Below are 20316 nucleotides of genomic sequence, written 5' to 3'. Positions count from 1 at the left end.
ATTGTGGTTAGATCTAGCCACATTGAAGGACTAGGGAGAATAATTTTCAGATTAGTCATCCTCACTATTTGGTGACAGAAAGAAGAAGAAGAACGACACCAGAAAGAAGAAGTTCCTCAATTCCGCCTAGTGGAATGTTGGCCGTCGTCCGTTGGGCATTTGTTCTCAGGGCATTTGCTGAGTGTTTGCCTATGCAGCCGTCTATACTGCAAAGCATCTAACAGGTTAGGTTTTGAGTTGTGCTTTACACAATGTAAGTACTATATTGTAATCCAAAGTGTATGTATAATATAATTCTTCTTTCATCGTAAAAAAAAAGAATTTCTAATTACCCCACTCAATAAATTTTAAAGACCCACTCATTTATGTATGTGTATGAAGCAACATGTTTGGTAGAGCTCGTCCTCTGTGGAAGTTGTTTATTTGAGACGAGTGATTATATTCTCCGTCTGAAAATGTATTTCTATTATAAGCTTTATACATATTGTGCGTAGAGTGAATTAGAACAAGCTATTTTTGTCAATTCCTAGCTCTCTAGTTCATTTCAGAGGGTTACTTCTCGATAAAAAAATGGTTTGGCAAAGCTCCTCCTAGATTTCGCTTGCAAGCCACTTAGGGAGCTCTGTCCATTCAATATGGAAACCATTTCCACTTCACCAAGTCTACTGTGGTGTGGAGAGAAGAGAACTCCACACATGCGTTGCTTGCCTCGTCGAGCTCAGGCCATGGGCATGCGACACCTGCGTAAATGGTCCACTGAAAATCGACTCGTTTCATGGGAGTGTGGCCTTCTTTTGTAGTTTTTTTGTTCCTTGGCTAAGTGTTCAAATTGGAAACATAATTGGTTTAAATCGTAATCGCAATATGGGACACTTCTCAAAATAATTGGTTGATGACTGGCACGGTTTGCCTTGCCGGGCAAGGCTAGGAAAGGTAACTGGGCGAGGTGCTACAGTAACTAACACCGACAATTTCCCTTCACCTTTCATAGGCCACACAAACAGCAGCGTGTGTGAATTGGTCTCGGAACGCACGTGCGGCAACCGCCGCTAGGTTCCAACTCATCGCCGCTCCTGTCTCCACTATCATGCATATCGTCCGAGGTCAAAAGGAGGATCCATTGTTTTTAATAAGTTTTTCCTAGTAGATCAAATCTTTAGGGTTAAGGTCTTTTCATATCAATTTTTTTAGTTTTAGGGATTTATTTCCTCCTCTCCGGCGACGGCGAGAAAGCAGGGTGGAATCGTTTTCTCCATGGCGGCTATTGAAGATGCGGATAACAACTACGACGTCGACATCCACACCAGTTTGAAGACATGAAGACTTTTATTTCTGGACGGTGACATCAAGGTGGAGATGGTATCACTACTATGGAATAATTTCTCCGGTCTATTTTTCATTTTATTGTGGTTAGATTTAGCCACAATAAAGGACTAGGGAGAATAAGTTTTAGATTAGTTTTTTTCATTCTTCGGTGGTAAAAAGAAGAAGGAAAACACTAGAAAGAACTACATGAATGTTGGCCGTCCCTTCGTTGGGCATATGTTCTCATGCCTTTTGCCGGTACGTCATCTACACTGTAAAGCATTGTACATGATTGATTTTGAGATCTGGAGTTATTCACAACCATAGGTACAATTTAGATGAAAAATATTTTATGGATATTTATATAATCTAGAGTGTTTGTAATATGTTCATGTATCCAACTATTATTTAGGCCTTGTTTAGTGCCTCTCAAGATCCAAAAACTTTTCAAGATTCCCAATCATATCGAATCTTGCGGCGCATGCATAAAGCATTAAATGTAAATAAAAAAATAACTAATTACATGATTTACCTGTAATTTACGAGACGAATTTTTTTAAACCTAGTTAGTCTATGATTAGACAATAATTATTAAATATAAACAAAAATATTGTAATGACAAATCTTTTTTTTATCTAAACTAGATATTAATATAATTCTTCTTTCATCGGAAAAAAAATATCCTGTCATCCACTCGTATTCGTTAAAAAAAAAAACAAAAACTCAGAAGCGCACGGGAGGGCCACCGGCTGACCGGCCACGGCAGCAAAAGTTGGCGACGAAGCAGCGGAAGCCCGAATTCCCCGATTCCCCCGCCTTCCCCGATTCCCCCGCCGCGAACCCTAACCCTAGTCCGCGCGCCTCCAATGGACGAGGACGCCGGCGGCGCCTCGCCGCCGCCGGTGCCACTGGCTCAGGCGCCCCCTCCTCAGCATCCCATCGCCGTCGCCGCCGCCGCCACCGCCACCGCCGCGGCCCCCTCGCAGCGGGACATGGCGGCGTCCCCCACCAGCTCGCGCTCCGTGACGGAGACGGTGAACGGCTCCCACCGGTTCGTGATCCAGGGCTACTCGCTCGCGAAGGGCATGGGCGTGGGCAAGCACATCGCCAGCGAGACCTTCACCGTGGGCGGCTACCAGTGGGCGGTCTACTTCTACCCCGACGGGAAGAACCCCGAGGACAACTCCGTCTACGTCTCCGTCTTCATCGCCCTCGCCTCCGATGGCACCGACGTCCGCGCTCTCTTCGAGCTCACGCTCCTTGACCAGAGCGGCAAGGGCAAGCACAAGGTCCACTCCCACTTCGACCGCTCCCTGGAGTCCGGGCCGTATACGCTCAAGTACCGCGGATCCATGTGGTAAGTTCTGTGCAGATCCCTCCTGTCCCATTTCTGCCTGTTCCTTATTTGGTTGTCTTAGGTTCGTTATAAGTACGAGACTGTTCCTGCTGAGACGATTTATCATCCATAAATGTATTTTTGCTTGTTCCTTTTTTGGTTGTGTTAGGTTCGTTATAAGTACGAGACTGTGCCTGCTGAGATGATTTATCATCCATAAATGTTTATTCTGCAGTAGAATTATAGCGTAGTTATATACTTATATTATTCAATTACGGTTGGTGTGGTTCTGTTAGGTTTGCTACTACTTACTTGTACGAGAGTGCTCCTCTTGTGCCAATTTAGCATCCACAGAGGTTTATTCTGTAGTGGAATTATAGCCATACGATATTCAATTATGGTTCATGTTGTTGTGTTAACATGGATTTAGTGCTGTTATGACTGGAGTTGTTGATGTTTTCTACTAATCGTTGTTCTTCAGTTTTAATAATACATTGCTCTTTGGATCAAATGATTGTGAGGTGCTGAATTGGCTTGTGTGTGCCTAAGTTGCAAAATGTACTCCAATGATCTTGTTGCACTTCATGCTAATGTTTGTGGCTGTGAAACTGTGGATATGACTTCTTGGAGAGTTCAGTGTGCTTAAGAGTCTATTTGGTGGTTTTCATCTTGGTGTTCAGGTAGTTGTATGAATTCCCCAGTAATTGATGTGTGTGGCTATGTTCTGTTTGTTTATCCATTTTCATATGTGTGTGGTACTGTGGTTATGAATTTTTAGTTACAATTTGTTCTCATCCAAGAATTCTTTAGTATGTTTCATTGTTAACTATACTTGTGCACTGACAAGTTCCAGTTTTCCATTTGTTGAAATTAGATTATATATGTGTATTATGGGGTTCCTTAGTCGTTGATGAAAGTGCACGTATCTCTGGTTGCCTCATGCAGTTTGATTTTTGTTAGTCCAGCACTCCAGCATGTCAATGCTTCTGTTGAATGTATGTTTTCAGTTTCTATTGTTTGTTTGTCAATTTTTGCAGTGTAAATGAGTAATGGTGAACTGGTTCTGTAACTTTTTAGTTCCTTTGTGCTAAAGCATATTGACATTTCTTTTGGTTCCTGTTTGAATAAGTTGAGTTGTTTGATTTTTGTGGTCTCGATCAGTGAATCAGATCTTGAATCTTGCCTGGAAGCAGTTACAATCTTTCCTTGTTTGTGCTTGAATGTGTGTGTGTGTGTGGTGGTGGTGGTGGGGGTGGGGGGGGGACTGGTATGCATGTGATAGAAATCTGGCATTAGATGCATTTTTTTGAGGTCCCTGGATTTGATATTTTTTCTCCCATTTTGCTTGGTAAGTTCTGTGCATATCCTCCTGTCCCATTTTGCCTGCTACTTATTTGGTTGTGGTTGGTTGGTTCGTTATAAGTATTGAGTCTTCATTCTGCAGTAGAATTAATAGCCTAGTATATTACTCAATTGCGGCTGGTTTGGTTGTGTTAGATTGGCTATTACTTACTAGTACGAGAGTGCTCCTGTTGTGCCGATTTAGCATCCACACGTGCATGGCTTATGAAGCATCGCCTAGATCAACAAGGGGTGGTAGAGGTGCTGGATGTCGGGGTCGTGACGACCTCCGTGTGTATGGCATTCACCTTGTAGGATTAGGCGTCGCCTAGGCACAAATGTCGTTGGGCAGACGCCTACAGCACCGCAGCAGATGCTGGATGCAATTCTGCAGGGAATGGATTGGAAATCGACCATGGGTGGGTAGGAAATTGAGCATGTGTCTGAGCCAGAAGACCCGCGGCGGAAAGTGACCGCATATATGCTCTTGCACGGGAAATTTCCCGCTCGGCGGCATTTACCGCGGTTGTGGGCAGCTTCTCGAAGAGAGAGGGAGGGGAAAAGAGAAGGCCTGAGGGCAGGAACTCTTGGCTGCAGTGGCGGCGGCCCTGCATCTCTGCTTGCTGCTTGTCTGCTCCAGTCCAATGGCTGACAGCATCTCCCACGAGGCCACCCCTGCATCTCCGCCTGGCTACGTAAGTCCACCAGCGCTCCGCACCTGCTCGCCCGTCTCCATGGACCAGCCGGACCTGGGCCTAGTAGCTCCCTGCCTCCTATCTGCTTCGAGTCGCCGTCGCTGTCCGCAGGTCCATACGCACCACACCTGTCCGTCCGCAGGTCCATAATGCAAAGCACAAGGATCTTTCCTTGATTAGTATAATATCTGTTTGGGTTCTTTCTTTAATCTGTACACTTTTACAGAAAACAAAGTAGAAAATTTCCTTTGATTAGTATAATACTTACTGATTAGTGGTACTCTCTTAGCTGTACTAGTATGTTCTGGTCTCAAGCACTAGGAATAAATAAACAAGGTCTGTATGTGCTGCACTAGATCTACAATTCTAGCTTACACGACACCTTCGTGGTGCCTAAAATGTGCATATGGCGTCGCCTAAGCGTCTACCATAAATGCCTAGGCGTTGTGAAGGGGCTAGGGCGCCGTGCCTCGCCGCAACGCCTCAAACCATGCACAGGTGTTTATTCTGTAGTGGAATTATAGCCATGCGATATTCAGTTATGGTTCATGTTATTGTGTTAACATGGGTTTAGTGCTGTTATGACTGGAATTGTTGATATACTAATCGTTTTTCTTTATTTTTGATAGTACATTGCTCTTTGGATCAGTTTCAATTTGAATGGCTGTGAGGTGCTAAATTGGCTTGTGTGTGTGCCCGAGTTGCAAAATGTACGCCAATGATCTTGTTGGACTTCATGCTGATTTTTGTGGCTGCGAAACTGTGGATAGGACTTGAGAGTTTAGTGTGCTTATTAAGGGTCTATTTGGTGGTTTTCATCTTGGTGTTCAGGTAGTCATATGAATTCCCTATTAATTGATGTGTGTGGCTATGTTCTAATTGTTTATCCATTTTCATGTGTGTGTGGTTATGAATTTTCAGTTGCAATTTGTTCTCGTCCAAGAATTCTTTCGTATGCTTCATTGTTAACTATACTTGTGCACGAACAAGTTCCAATTTCCACTGTTGAAATTAGATTGTATATACGTGTTATGGGGTTATTGAGTCCTTGATGAAAGTGCACATCTCTCTGATTGCCTCATGTAGTTTGATTTTTGTTAGTCCAGCACTCTGGCATGTTAATGCTTCTGTTGAATGTATGTTTTCAATTTTTATTGTTTGTTTATCAGTTTTTGCAGTGTAATTGTGTAATGGTGAACTGGTTCTGTTGCTTTTTAGTTCCTTTGTGCTAAAGCATATTGACATTTCTTTTTAGTGCCTTTGTGCTAAAGCATACTGACATTTCTTCTGGTTCCTGTTTGAATAAAGTTGAGTTCTTTGATTTTGTGGTCCTTCTCGATCAGTGAATCAAGTCTCGAATCTTACCTGGAAGCAGATACAATCCTAACTTGTTTGTGGTTGAATATGGGGGGATGCTGGTATGCATGTGACAGAAATATGGCATTAGACACATTTGTTTTTTTAGATCACTGGATTTGATAATTTTTGTTTGTTTGTTCATTCTATTTTTGTTGCTTTCTGTTATGTTTGTTGGTAGGCAAACCTGTTATTAGAAGAAGTGATTCTATGTTAATTTGTACAAATTTGAGTTTTGTATTGTTTGTTAGACAACCATCTCATTGCATGGGCTCACTGAATGATTTTTTTTTTCAGTGTAAACAGCAGTTTTTTTTTAATCTTCCCATTTATTTTGGATGCATATTGTTTGTGGAACCAGTCTTTCACAGAAATGAAACTCTCTTTGATGCATTTATTATTTAAATTGAGAGATGGATGAAGCTTTCTTAATGCTTCTTTACATGTGGAACCTGTATTGTGGGAATCATTGCTCTTGCAATAGTATGCCATTCCATAAAATAAGAACATCTAACTGGCCTCAGATAATTGAATTTTCGTCTATCCTTCTTTGTTTCAGGGGTTACAAGCGATTCTTTCGGCGAACTGCCCTTGAAGCATCAGATTTTCTCAAAGATGATTGTCTGAAGATAAATTGCACTGTGGGAGTTGTTGTGTCAACTATTGATTACTCCAGACCACACTCTATCCATGTTCCAGACTCAGACATCGGCTATGATTTTGGTTCACTGTTGGACAGTCAGGAGGGTGTTGATGTCATTCTTAATGTGGGAGGAGAGAGGTTTCATGCCCATAAGTTGGTGTTGGCTGCACGGTCTCATGTATTCAGATCTCAACTTTTTGATGATGAATCTGATGGAGAGAAGAGTGAGGTTAATGAGACTGATGAACTAAAAGAGTTCTCTATTGATGATATGGAGCCAACGGTTTTCAAGGTCTGTTGCTGTTCTTGTATTGTGTTTATCCTTCTAGTAAAACAGTGACTAGCAAGTATTTGGTGAATATTTGTTGCAGGCAATGCTTCACTTCATCTATAGAGATACCCTTGTTGATGATAATGAGTTGGGTGCGTCAAGCTCTGATGGTTCTATCTTTGATACTCTGGCAGCTAAGCTGTTGGCTGCAGCCGACAAGTATCACTTACCAAGGCTAAGATTGCTATGCGAGTCTTACCTGTGCAAGGGCATATCAGTGGCCTCAGTTGCGAGTACACTAGCATTGGCTGATAGGCACCGAGCCATGGAGCTTAAAGCTGTTTGCCTAAAATTTTCTGCAGAAAATCTTTCAGGTACTTAAACTTATCATACCAGATATTGCTTATGATTATTTCATCCAAGTGGCCCCATTATTTGCTCTGAGAACTCTTGTCAGTTGAAAAATATTCAATGTGGACTGCCATCAAAAGGAGAAAAACACAATGAAAAATAGTGAAAGAACTTTATAAGTAAATTTGTAATGTATGAGTGTATGGCCATGTACTGGTGTTGTTTCTTTTGGTCATTATTCTGGCACAGAAAATTCTCTTGAACTTGGTCAGTTAAACTTTTTGGCTTTACTTCTCGTGGAAATATGCATTCGACTACTTCAGATGCTTTGATGTTTATTTAAATACAGTTCGCTTGAGGCACCTACATGGTTACAGTTTGCTAGGCATTCATATAATCAGCTGTATATGTCACCTGAGTGCCATATTGGTGGAATAGTTTTTAACATAGACTGTGTTGGCATTTTTTACTGAAAGGTAGGTAGCATGCAGATGCAGTTATGTGTTAGCATCTTCTGATATTAATACATAGGTCATGGTTTTCTACTTATTCTGCACGTAGTACATTAACAGCCTCATGTGAATACAAGGTAGGGTCTAATTGGTTACTTGCACTACTACTGGCCTGTATTGAGCATAATGCAGTCTAGGCTAAGGCAGCATAAACATATGCAACGGGATGGTGTTTGGTTGCCTGCACTGTTTATGCAATGGGATGGTGTTTGGTTGCCTGCACTGTTTATGCCATGGGATGGTGTTTGGTTGCCTGCACTGTATTGCATGTGATCATCTTCCCACCCTTTTGGTAAGAGTAAAATATGTCACCTCCATCTTCTTCCTCCCCCCACTCCTGCCTGCCTCTTTGGCATTGCTTGGACCGCCTGAGATGGAGGAGCAAGGAGAGCCGGAGCCGCATTTGGGCTGGAGCTCGTGGATGAGGTGGAGGTGCACATGTAGGTTGAGGATGCTGTTAAGTGTGGCGGCACGTGCCGCCCTGAGGTGTGCGGTGTGCCCAACGCGGGGATGCAAATGACTGGGCTCGGGGAGAGCGTGTGTTATGACCGACGTCATGTACCAACGCAGGTCTGACCTAGTTGCTAGGTCATGCCGGCGGTTAGGGGCTAGGCACCCAGGATTTGATCTCCCTAGATATTTTGCTTCTTTCCATAATTATAGGATCTCGATTGATTGATCGGTTTGTTAGGAGAGGGACAAATATCCCTAAAACAGTTTTGGAATGAATTAAGCAAGGCAATTATCTTTGCTGGGCCTCAAGGGCCTTATCTACACACGTCTCTCTCGGTCGCTCGCTGCTGGGAAGCAGCCTTGCTCCCGCACCACCACGGCTCCTACTCGCCGCTGGGCGAATTGACCCCAACCACCGATCTCCTGCCCACGCTTTATGCAGCCGCGGTAGGATCCCTGATCTTACCAATTTGGTATCGGAGATGTCGGGTGGCGACGACAAGGAGTAGCTGCCGGTTCCACTGCTGATTGCGGAGGCCACTGCAAAAGGCCCTCGCCGACATTGCCCAGCAACTGGCCAATCTCTCCACCTGCAGGGCGAACATGGAGAGCCAACAGGCGTCTTTGTCAGCTGGTGCCATGCCCCAGGGTCTCCCTACGGGCTATCGGGTATGGTACCACAACTTTTCCCTCTGTCGCCGCTGCACCAACAACCACCACCATGTCCATTGCGCCTGCCACCGCTACACCCTCCGCATCACGTACCAATCATAGTCACAAGAATTCTGGGCCGATCAGGTCGATGGACGGGGTTGATGGACGCGGGTTGATAATTTTAAAAAACATGGTACAAGGGGGGTGTACCTTTGTGGAACAAGAACCAAACATTTGGTACGTGAATATAAAGGTTGTGGTTCGATGTCCTTGGTACGGAGCATGGAGTTGTGGGTTGTGACTCTAGTGGTTTTGGGTCTATGACCCTGGTATGAAGTCTGGAGTCGAGGGCTGCATATTGGAACCAATTCTTTTTTCCTTTTCTGCTACTCTACACATTAGGAAACAAATCACATAGGGATTTTTTACGGATGGAAATCTCCCGCCACACGCGACACATTTTCTCTAAAAACTGAAATACAACGTGTAACTTTTGCAATCTCGTTAGAAAACAAATAAAAATTAGAGAGCCACATGCTTAGTTCGTTGTTGCAAAATCCAGAAGAGAACATGCTGCGGGCCTATGCTTTGCTCATGGAGAGGACTGGAATCGGGAGGCGATGTCAACGTGACGACGCCTTGAGCCCTCGACGGGATCCCTGTCCCACCATTCACAGGAGGTGCGGCGGCCGTTCAGGGAGCGCCCTGGTCACGATTTGATGCCGCCTTTGTCCTGACTGTCGACGGAGATGCCAGTGCGGTGGCCGTCCAGCGAGCACCCTGGCCCCAATTTGTTCCCGCTTTTGTCTTGACCATTGACTGAGATGCCGGTGATGCCATGGCGGGGCCAGCGGCGATATCGGAGAGTGAAGAGTTGGCAACCAACCTCAAGCCCGATTCACAAGTCTTTCTTCATCTGCATCTCGCCGTCTTGAACCATGCGACAATGGGGGCCATGACCCATCTTGGATTTGGACCTGTCCCTTCTTGAACCCCTGCTGTAATGGGTGCGCGACCCGTCCAAAAATGGGATGTGGACCCATATAGTCCCCGTACCTGGATTTGGGTCGGCGTACTTGGTATGTGGTTCGTGTGACTATGGTACAAACTCTAGGTCCGACCTAGTGGCGAGTGGCTAGGCCACGCCAACGGTTAGGGGCTAGGCACCCAGGATTTTTTTTTTGATTGGTACAACTTGGACGCACACTACTAGACACTCCACACTCACACCACACGTGTCCGTACACTCACAAAGAGGAGATTGGGAAGCTCTCTAGCCTCCAGTGCGTGGGAAACACGTGGTACCACTGAACACGCATGCGTGCGTGTACCCTAAAGTTTCTGGAAAAAAATTCCAGAAAAAGGTGCGACACCAGGGTTTGAACTCTGGTTGGTGGCGTCCCACTGGACAGCCCTACCATTGGACCACAGGCCCATTCGCTAGGCGCCTAGGATTTGATCTCCCTAGATATTTTTCTTCTTTCCATTATTATAGGATCTTAATTGATCGGTTTATTAGGAGGGATAAATACCCCTAAAAAGCTTTGGAATGAATTATGCAAGAATTATCTTTGCCTGGCCTCAAGGGCCTTTCCTACGCTCCTCTCTCTTGTGCGCTCGTTTCTGTGCCGCTGCCTTGTGCCCGCACCACCACAGCTCCTGCTCGCTGCCGGGGGAATCGACCCCAGCCACCAATCTCCTACCCCTACGCTGTACATAGCTGCGGTAGGATCCCTGATCTTATCAGCGTGATGGAGGATAAGGAGGGCTAGCGACAGGTGATCCGTGCACTGAACATGGCGGTGATGGTCGAGGCGGAGGTGGAGGCGGTGGTGGTGAAGATGAAGAAAGGACAGGTCCAGCGCATCCATCAACGTCTTCGAGGCCAGGTGGGAAGGGGCTATTTGGTTTATAGCCTGCCAAGCAAGTTAGGAGACAGGCATTCATCACCAAACAGGTCCGAAGTACGCGGAGAGGGCAGTGTCAGAAGAGAGCAGGGAGAAGGGCGTGGGTCATGGCGGTGGGCGACGTCCATTGGCGGCGGCGGCGTTCCATTTTTGCATACTACACAATGCAGCCATGAACCCTTCTTTTGCTTCTCTAAGGCCTAAGCCTGCATAACGTCTAGTGCGGGCAACCAAACACAGCTGACCTGCACTATCAAAGCCTGGATATGCTCTAATGCAGAGGCTGGGAACCAAAACCCTAACTGAATTAGATAGACTGTGGACTGCAACATATTGTCATTAGCAGGTTCAGATTTGAGATGGACTAATATGGCTTGCTAGATTATAATAGTTATTATGATGTGTTTCACAACAAAGAAGGTATGGGTTGGTGGTCAATTTTTTTTAAAGCCTTTTGTCAGGGCTTGAGATTCTGTTACTGCCAACCTTTCCGTTTCAGCATTGGGTAGTTCCAAGGTTTGCCCCTGAATACAAGAAAATTATGCCTCCAGTCCACATACCATCGTTTGATCTTTTGGTTGCTTTATTATTTGCACAATTATGTTTATACTGCTCCTGGTGCAATTAAGTTTATAAAGCTCCATAACCCATTCCAGATACCCTTATGTCTCTGCAGCTGTAATGCGGACTGATGGTTTCATTTACCTCAAGGACAACTGCCCATCTCTCCAGTCAGAGATACTGAAAACTGTTGCAGGGTGCGAGGACCAGTGCAGCAGCGTTGGGAAGAGCCAGAGCGTTTGCGGGCAGCTCTCGGACGGTGGCGATTCCAGTGTCCGCAGGGTCAGGCAAAGAACCTGAGGTCAATCAACCCAGAACTGACATGGTTAGCCAGCTCTGTAAATGACGATGGCAATTCGTCTGTAACTCTGTATGTGAAGAAAAACAATTTTAAAGGAGCTGTAACTAGCTGTATCTCATCATGCTCCTTACATCTTACCAGCCATGTTGTTTATAACTAGTTGACTGTTTGGTCATGAACAGTTACTGAATCGATGTGTAGACAGCCCTGCAAAAGCTCACGAGTCACAATAAACATGGTGGTCTTGTGTCTTGGCAACTGGCGTGTGCAGCAGGCCAGCAGCTGTCTGCTACTAACCCGTTGATTTGGTTGTATTCTTCTCTCGACTGGAAGGTATGTCAGAAGTCAATTAGGATGTGATTCTTAGATGTAGTCAGTTTTGCTGCAAAGATGGTGGTGACAATTATTTCTGTGTTGGCAAGTACATGGATTTTACATTTCTGTTGAGGTGGTTCTTGGAGTCATTTTGCTGGAATGGTGGTGGTGACAATGTTTTGTGGTCTGTTGGCAAGTATATGGATTCTACATTTCTGTTCGCAAGTATTCCGAGTTGTCTTTCGTCAATGTTGAGAGGCGAAGATATATAGTATTTGTTGACATGTAGATTTGTTGCACAATTGTCATTCGTCAATGTCGAGAGGCGAAGATGTATAGTATTTGTTGATATGTAAATTTGTTACCGACGGGTCGTAAGTGTTCACCAGTATTACGGTAGTGTAATTTTGTTGACACGTCAATTCGGGCGAAAAGTGGTGCGAATCAATCTAGGCCCATGGATCTCCTGTGGGCGTGCCCAGCGAAAGAGTACGGGCGATCCAGCAGCCTTTTGGCTCACGTACGCGCTGCCGCCCCTCTCCACGGATGCCGCCAAGCAGGCCGGCGCCACCACACCCCCACCAGATTCGATACCCACCCCTGGCCCCACCCGCGGCCCACCCTGTGGCCGACGCCTACACCAAGTTCTCCTTCCCGCCACACTGACGCATGGGTCCAGTAGGATCATGTCCCTCTCATCGGTCCCACGCATCCGTTGTCCCTGAATTACCACGAATGTCCCTGACACCTGGGTCCGTGTCCTGCATCTGCCGTGTCAGCGACACGGACGGCAACGGCAGCGCGGGCGCTCGTATTCCGAGGTACGTCGGCTGGTGGGGTCAACGATAAGTGGGGCCCGCGCGTCAGTGGCTGCGAGCTAGGTTGCGCGTGGAAATGAAGCTAGGTCGCGTGGATTGGAGGGCCCACCGCCAGCGTGGGCGTCGCGGCCTCCACTCTTTCCCACCCGTGAAACTTTTCTCACGCGCACCCATTCAACCCACCACCCACCCATCACCCCTTCCTTCCTTCCTCTCCTTTCCTTTCTCTGTCCCTCGAAGCTTCTCCGATTTCAGACGCAACCCCGCGGGGTCAAGGAGCCAGCCAGAGGGGGGAACGCAGGCGCAGCGAGCGTTCTGCCGGAGATCGAAACCCTAGCTAGGGTTTGAGGGCGCCGGGCTGCGGCGGCGGCGGTCGAGATGTCGACGCCGGCGAGGAAGCGGCTGATGCGGGACTTCAAGCGGCTGCAGCAGGACCCGCCCGCCGGGATCAGCGGCGCGCCCCATGACAACAACATCATGCTCTGGAACGCCGTCATATTCGGGTAGCTCATCCTAACGTCCCGCAGAGTTTCGTTTCCTTTTTTCCCCTCTGTCCCCCGGACCGGAGCCCGTTAATCGCGTTCCTGTTCTAGGGTTTGATTGAGGGGCTCCGGATCTCGGGGAGGGAGACGGGTTCTCAGCTATTGCTTTTTTTTTATTATTTTGCTCGTGTTTGTTGTGCTGATGAGAGGCTCGTGTGGTTTCGCAGGCCAGATGATACGCCGTGGGACGGAGGTGAGATTCCCAGCTCTCAGCTCTGCCCCCCCTCTCTGATCTGTTGCTCGTTTGGTGCCTGCTGTGTGGTTGCTACTTTGCTTGAGGGTAGTTTGATTCGGAATCGTGCAGGTGGATCCGTAGGAATTCACGGGGAATAAGATATTTGGTTGTCACAGGAACTGGGACTCGTTTGACACCTTATGACTGTTTTAGCTTGTTCCTGTCGTTTAACCTTTCATGTCCATCATGGGGGAGCATTCTGTTATGTGATTCTTAGCTGTCTGTTGAAATTTGTCTCTGGAGCATGTCTGCAGAACGTTGAACTGTAGGTTCAAGATGAAATTCTGTAACGGCTTTGGTCTCAGTTAAATTAGAAATTGACAAATTTTGCAGGGCGAACAGATAGCACCTTCTAGGATACAACAGTAAATCCATTGCCGTTTTGGTTACTGTTAATTGGAGGCGACAAATTCTTTTCGTGGTATATTAAAAACACCCACCATGTAGACAGTTCCACCTGTGGCCTGTGGAAACTGGCTTGTAGATTTTAGCAGTTTGCGGTTTCGATTTCCTAATTATGAATACTATCTGTTTTCTCAATTTGCGCAGGAATTAAGAATTCTGTTATGCGATATTTAATGCTACCTGTTGAGAGTTGTCTCTAGAGCATATGTCCCTACTCCATTGAACAAGGGTTAACTTTAGGTTCAAGCTGAAATTCCGTAACGGCTTTGGTTTCAGTTAAATCAGAAAACGACAAATTTTGCATGGCAATACCGTTAGCACCCATTTGGATAGAGCTTTAAATCCGTCACAGTTTTGGTTTCTATTAATTGGAAACGACAATTTTTGTGTAGTATACTAAAAGCTCCCACTTGAGTAGGCAATTCACCTGTGGTGTGTGCAACTGCCATGTAGATGTTTGCAGTTTGGTTTTCCTAATTATGAATGCTCTTTGACTTCTTAAGTTGCATGGAAATATTTGGTTGCTATATCTGTGAATCTTTCCATACCGTTACCTTGGGTTTGCACTGAGAAGCATGCTGCATTATTGGTTCAGTGTTCTGCTGCTTGCAAGACTTTGTTCTTTGTTTTTTATATTGTTATAGGTATAGAATTAATTAGGAAATAAAAGACTTCATTGGCAGAGCCAGGGAGTGGTCAGCAGCGGCCAGGCCCTTGTTATCACACTGCATATACTTTTTGCTACATAACACATAGCCCTTGCCAAAGCGATGGATTCTGGCTTGTCGCATTCCTTGTTGCGATGTAATATTATGCGCTGAACTACTGAAGCCCCCTTTCTGATTCCCTCTTGGTCCTTTGTTACTTCACTCCTTGATTTCTTGACCCAACCAAAGCCAGGCTGAGCTAAGGTAGCTTTGCTCTTCTGGTTAGATGATGCTTCCTTTCCTCAATTCTGTTAGGCTATTGCTGCACTCAGTCAGTAATTTAGTTCCCATAAGCTTACATTGACTAAATTTACTTTGTTAATCTTACAAGGGTAATTATAACTAAACTAGAAAGTAAACTTAGTGATTCAGATCTAGTGAAAACGTGGCAACATAATGTCAGTTGGCATCCTTTTTTTATGTATCTATCGTATGAAACATCCTCACTGTAGGACTGGTAATTTAAGAAGAGATATCTCCTACGTCTCATCTGGAAATGTTACGTTCCATCAGAAAAGGTACATGGTGAAATCATAATTAATGTGAAAAATTGTTGTTTTGGGTGTAAATTAACATGGGGGTATTGTAAGCGTGATAGTTTTGGGGGAAAATAACTTCTTTATGATAGCATTCTTTATATTTGTATTTAAGGGGCCCAGTTGGACTTGTCTCGGTGTTTATTAATGTGTGTTATTAGCAATGTGCAACTATGCTGCATATTTTGACTTAAATGCTACTTTTGACTGGATAATTATATTTGGAATGATGAATTTACTAAGGCATCTTAGATAGGTACTCTTGACCCTCTTGTGGACTGATTTGTTGTTCCTCCTTTAACTGTCAATTTATAGCTGTTCATGGAAACATGGACTTATGCTTAAGCTAGGCATGTGTTATTATACCACTTCACCTCTATATCCTTTGTTTCTTGCTTTTCTTTGGAGTTGTCTTTAGGAGACCCTTGCTTGGTTGTTGTAATGATTTCCAGTATTCTCTCTGCTAGTTAACTAGTGCCTGTTGCTAATTTTGGATGGTGTGCTTGGCAGCTCTATTGTGTGTGCTATGGATGTGCAATGATGAGAGAGAAGTGAGGTGCTATATGTTAGACAGTATTGCACCTGTTGCCAAGACTAAATGCACCACCACTCATTCTCTCTCCATCCACCATCCATGTTAAGAAAAGTTGGGATACTATATATTTTTATTACATCTGGGTTGGAGCTTGTTTAACTAGTAGAACACCTTGTTTCAAGGCTAGCCTTGCACCTTGCTAAGAAATTATACACTGGAGCTGCCCTTAGCTTTTTGGTGGCATGCACTCCGAACATTCTATTGAAGTCAGTCTTAGATTGCTATGATATGATGTAACTTAGATTGTTACCTAGGAATGTTGACTGAATTCAACTAGTGAAACTAAGATGATATAACTAAGATGACATATGGGCCTGTAAAGTTTGGCTTTAAACCTATGCAGCACGGATACGGATACGTGTATCAGTATCGGACGGATACGGATATGCGGATACGCCAGTTTTTGAAAAAACCCGATACGTGGATACGTTTTTTTTATTTATTTTTACAAAAAATAAAGGACATTAAAATTGTTGCAGCCGATCGGTATGTATGGATGATCTCTATAGACTACTACAATCATTTCACACCTAATTGCTACTTCTACCTGTAGTGGCAGTTGGAGGGGTATTTTTGGCATGTAAATGTACAACACGTCTTCCCTGCCTGTACTTAGCTGGACCCAAGATTAGATTTTTTTAATATTCTCTCTCCCCAACATTGTTCCCCACCATTTTGCACGACTGTGCTCCTGCTGGCCTGCTCCTCGCAGCTCCTCCATCGGCGCCATGCCTTCCTCTTCCCGCGCCGCTGAACGAGGTCCCTCTCGGCGCAGGCGGCCAAGTGACCATGGCTGCGCCCCACTCCACCCCACGCGCGTGGCTAGCAGGCGGCCCGTCTGACGCGAATGCAGCACGCGAACCTCGCCGGCGCAGAGCTCGTCCAGCGCGGGGTGCGGCTCGGTGCGGGGCTGGCGGGCAGCCCGCCAGGTGCAGATGCAGCACGGACCTCGCCGGCACGGGTGCGGCGCGGGGTGCGGGTGCGGAGCTGCGCGTGGCCGGCGATTAGCCCACCTCAGTGTTGGCTTGTTGGGTATGCTATGCCGTATCGCAAACGCCCAAATAGCTTGGATACGTATCAGTCCACGTATCGGAATTTTGTTTTATTTATTTTTTTGCCGATACTTCATGGACACGTATCCATCCCGTATCCAGTGCGTATCCGTATCGGATACGTATCCGATACGGGATACGTGGCCAACCTCACGTATCTGTGTAACGTAGCTTTAAACATGGATGTAGATTTTGCTTGCCTAGACTGCTAGAGAAAATGCTATGATCCATTTACACTCATGCATGCACACAGTTCAGTCACTGCATCTGGGTCACAATATATAGGTTTTGGGTCTGGATCATAACAACTTAAGTACTGCAATCACTCAAGCAGGAATGAAGGATGCTTGAGTTATATCTATGTTCTACTGCTTTTATTTTTGTTCAGCGATGTACATTAGTACCTCCACTTTATTTTTCAATGGGGGCATTAGGCTCTATTCAGGCACTGGGTTGCACCTAGTGCCTTGTTATCGATTACTTAGGCTAGGTAGTTTTTTGGTCTGCATTGGTCCATTTCGTAAAGCTGTCTGAATGGAGTGTAGTTACTGTATTGCTGGTACAAATGAATAGAGCTAAATGTTCTAGCATTTATGGTTCAGACAAAAACTGAAATGAATCTTTCAGGTATGATCACACTCCAGATGGAACTGGTTATTTTTCCCCCAAACCAACGAAAATAGAAACTATATCAAGGTGTGTTAGGCATTGTCCGGTACTCCGGTTATGAGAATATTGTCTGTTCTCCATTTATATCTTGAGAACTAGAACCTTTTGTTGGTTTAATCAGTGTCTGATTCTATACAGGCGATAACTAGAGACACTTTTTACCGGATCAGGTTTGGTCCTGATCTTTCTAGATCAAGCAATATTTATTTCCTGGTTGAGTTGCATGGTTAAACCTTGAAACCTGGAGTTTGTAGATCTTTACCACCTACTTTAGTCATTTTATGGCTACAAGGAATCACCAACTTGTTTATATGTGCAAGTTAGTAATTTAATGTCTTAATATACTCTGTGTCTTTGTGCTACAGCGATCTGGCCCTGTTACTTTATATGTAAAGCATACTGTATGTGGGAATTGTATGTGCATCCCTTTGTTGCAGTGTCATATGGTTAAGAAACACGCACAATGAGACATACATGATTAATCAAATATGAATTTAATGGATTATCCCCAGAAGATATGAAAGCTGTTTTTTATACTGGGATACCCTCTTATTGACTCAGTTAGCCAGTTAGGTTTGTCTTTTTTCTTGATTCAACACTGCGGCTGTGATCACTTGTTTTACATAGCCTTGAAACATGTGGGAAACGTTTTGAATGTGTGCTGAAAGTTCAATGTTTTTTTTTTAGTTTGTTAAGATCGTGACTTCTATTGATTTTCATGTGTTAATAAGGTCAATGAGGTTTCCCTTAGCATTGCATGCTGGGGGTTTTAAATGGCTATGTGCTATTATGTTAGCATTGCAAAGTTCACTAACTTTTGACTATGTAACATCTATAGGCACGTTCAAGCTTACTTTGCAGTTTACAGAAGATTACCCGAACAAACCACCAACTGTTCGGTTTGTCTCTAGGATGTTTCACCCAAATAGTAATATCTCTCTCCCTCCCTACCTTTTTTGCTGACTCCCTCATCCCCCTCTCCGTCTTTGTGCACATTAACATCAATCTCAATTTTGATTTTGTGGAAAGTGGTGTAACATTTTATTATTCATGCAGTATATGCTGATGGAAGCATATGCTTGGATATCCTACAGAACCAGTGGAGTCCTATATATGATGTTGCTGCAATTTTGACTTCTATTCAGGTACCTTGCACTTCTGAGCAGATTTTTCTGGTTTAAATATGCATGTGTAGTGGTACTCACTAACTTACTGCATCCAGATTTTATATTATCAGAAACATGTTAAAATCGATTCTCGTAATGGCTCAGAGTTAGAAAACTGTCTAGCTGCTTGTATTTACATTATAGCTTCCAGTTCAGCAAGCTGTCTTGTCATATAGTTGCAAGTTTATCTTGCATGATGAATGTGATTAGCTCTTTCATGGCCATTATAATTCACCTCCTATGTACTGAGAGTATGAAGCTACATGGGTCAACATTTGGTATTGCATGTGAAATAAATTCTTGTTGCGAAATAATGCAGTAGATAAAGGACACGTTTGGATTCTGAGGCGCCTAGCCTCACTAGTACAAGGCCCAATAACCTTGCCTGGCTGAGCGAGCTGGACCTGGTTGTAGCAAGGATTTTCCTTGCCTGCACAAGCCCCTAGGCAGCTAGCTTGTCCACCAAACACTTATCTCTTCTGTTGATTCTCACCCGGCAAGGCAAAGCTGATTCCTGGTGAAGGATCCAAACACGGTCTTTCTTACCCCTAGCTTTATTCACAGAATGCTGGAACTAGTCTAACAGCCCAAGATTGTTAAGGGGTCTTGTGGACCTAGAAGCACAGGACAATGACTACAAATTAATTCGTTTTGCAAATCGTTGGTCCTGGACAGCAGTGTTTGAAATACTTATGAATGATAGCAGTGTTTGAAACCTTGATCGAAGAATGTTAACTAGAACCATCTTAATGATAGACTTTTATGTTGCTATCCTTATACAATTCAGTATTCACACACTTCCATCTGTCGATGACTTCTGACTGCAAGTTGTATCAATAATATGCTGTTGTTATTGAACTAACTTGTGCCGAACTTGCTTTGCAGTCTCTGCTGTGTGATCCAAACCCAAACTCCCCTGCAAACTCAGAAGCCGCAAGACTGTTCAGTGAGAACAAGCGGGAGTACAACCGCAAAGTCCGTGAGATTGTGGAGCAGAGCTGGACAGCCGACTAGTGCAGGGGGTTGCTCATCGTGCTCGAAAGGGCACAATAAGAAATCATGAAAAAAAAACCCTGCTTGTGTTTCTGGTTCGCCAGGCTTGTCGAAACATTGAAGAACCCAGTGATTGGTTTTCTAGTCTGTCGTTGTCGTGGTTTTGCCCCAATCAAGAGCCCCGGTTGCTCATGGTGGTGGCTGACCTGTCGTAATGTAGCGGTTGTTGTTGACCTATATCTTCTCATGAATTAAATGGATCCTGCCTATGTACAAAAATTATAGCGTCGGAATGGTTGTTTGATGGACCCCTGAAACCATGCTGCTCTTGCATTGTGGGCTTGACAGCGTCTGCCGCGGGTACGGATGGAGTACACTCAACTTGGACTAGGGTAGTTGGCCTTGCAGCCCTGTAGACACTGGGTCACTTGTGTTGGCAGCAAGGCAGACAAGGTCGATCTGGAAATGAGAATCAAATTGTACATCGCTTGAGGAGGTGTCCAGAAATACTGATCATTCCGCACCCGAAATTTGAAGATCGCCTGATCATTCCGCACCTGAAATTTGAAGATCGACTGATCATGGTGGGTAACGATC

General features: G+C 44.8%; 2 protein-coding genes across 3 annotated transcripts; both read left to right on the top strand.

Annotated features, from left to right (window-relative positions):
- On the top strand, positions 2050 to 12211 carry LOC110432248 (BTB/POZ and MATH domain-containing protein 5-like). 2 transcript variants are annotated; one of them, XM_021452271.1, is made up of 4 exons: positions 2050 to 2662; positions 6593 to 6968; positions 7048 to 7321; positions 11481 to 11944. In XM_021452271.1, exons 1-4 carry the CDS (start codon positions 2172 to 2174, stop codon positions 11504 to 11506), a joined length of 1167 nt encoding a protein of 388 aa, XP_021307946.1. In that variant the 5' UTR covers positions 2050 to 2171; the 3' UTR covers positions 11507 to 11944. The 2 variants fall into 2 exon arrangements, with proteins under 2 accessions (XP_021307946.1, XP_021307945.1); XM_021452270.1 differs by having other exon boundaries at positions 2053 to 2662; positions 11501 to 12211.
- Positions 12950 to 20036, top strand: LOC8060700 (ubiquitin-conjugating enzyme E2 2). The gene is made up of 5 exons (XM_002461470.2): positions 12950 to 13322; positions 13529 to 13554; positions 18399 to 18488; positions 18617 to 18705; positions 19612 to 20036. The coding sequence occupies exons 1-5, from the start codon at positions 13198 to 13200 to the stop codon at positions 19738 to 19740; spliced, it is 459 nt and encodes a 152-aa protein (XP_002461515.1). The 5' UTR covers positions 12950 to 13197; the 3' UTR covers positions 19741 to 20036.

The sequence above is a fragment of the Sorghum bicolor genome, chromosome 2 (assembly GCF_000003195.3).
Source record: "Sorghum bicolor cultivar BTx623 chromosome 2, Sorghum_bicolor_NCBIv3, whole genome shotgun sequence".
NCBI classification, from domain to species: domain Eukaryota; kingdom Viridiplantae; phylum Streptophyta; class Magnoliopsida; order Poales; family Poaceae; genus Sorghum; species Sorghum bicolor.
This window is presented reverse-complemented; position numbering and strand designations above follow the sequence as displayed.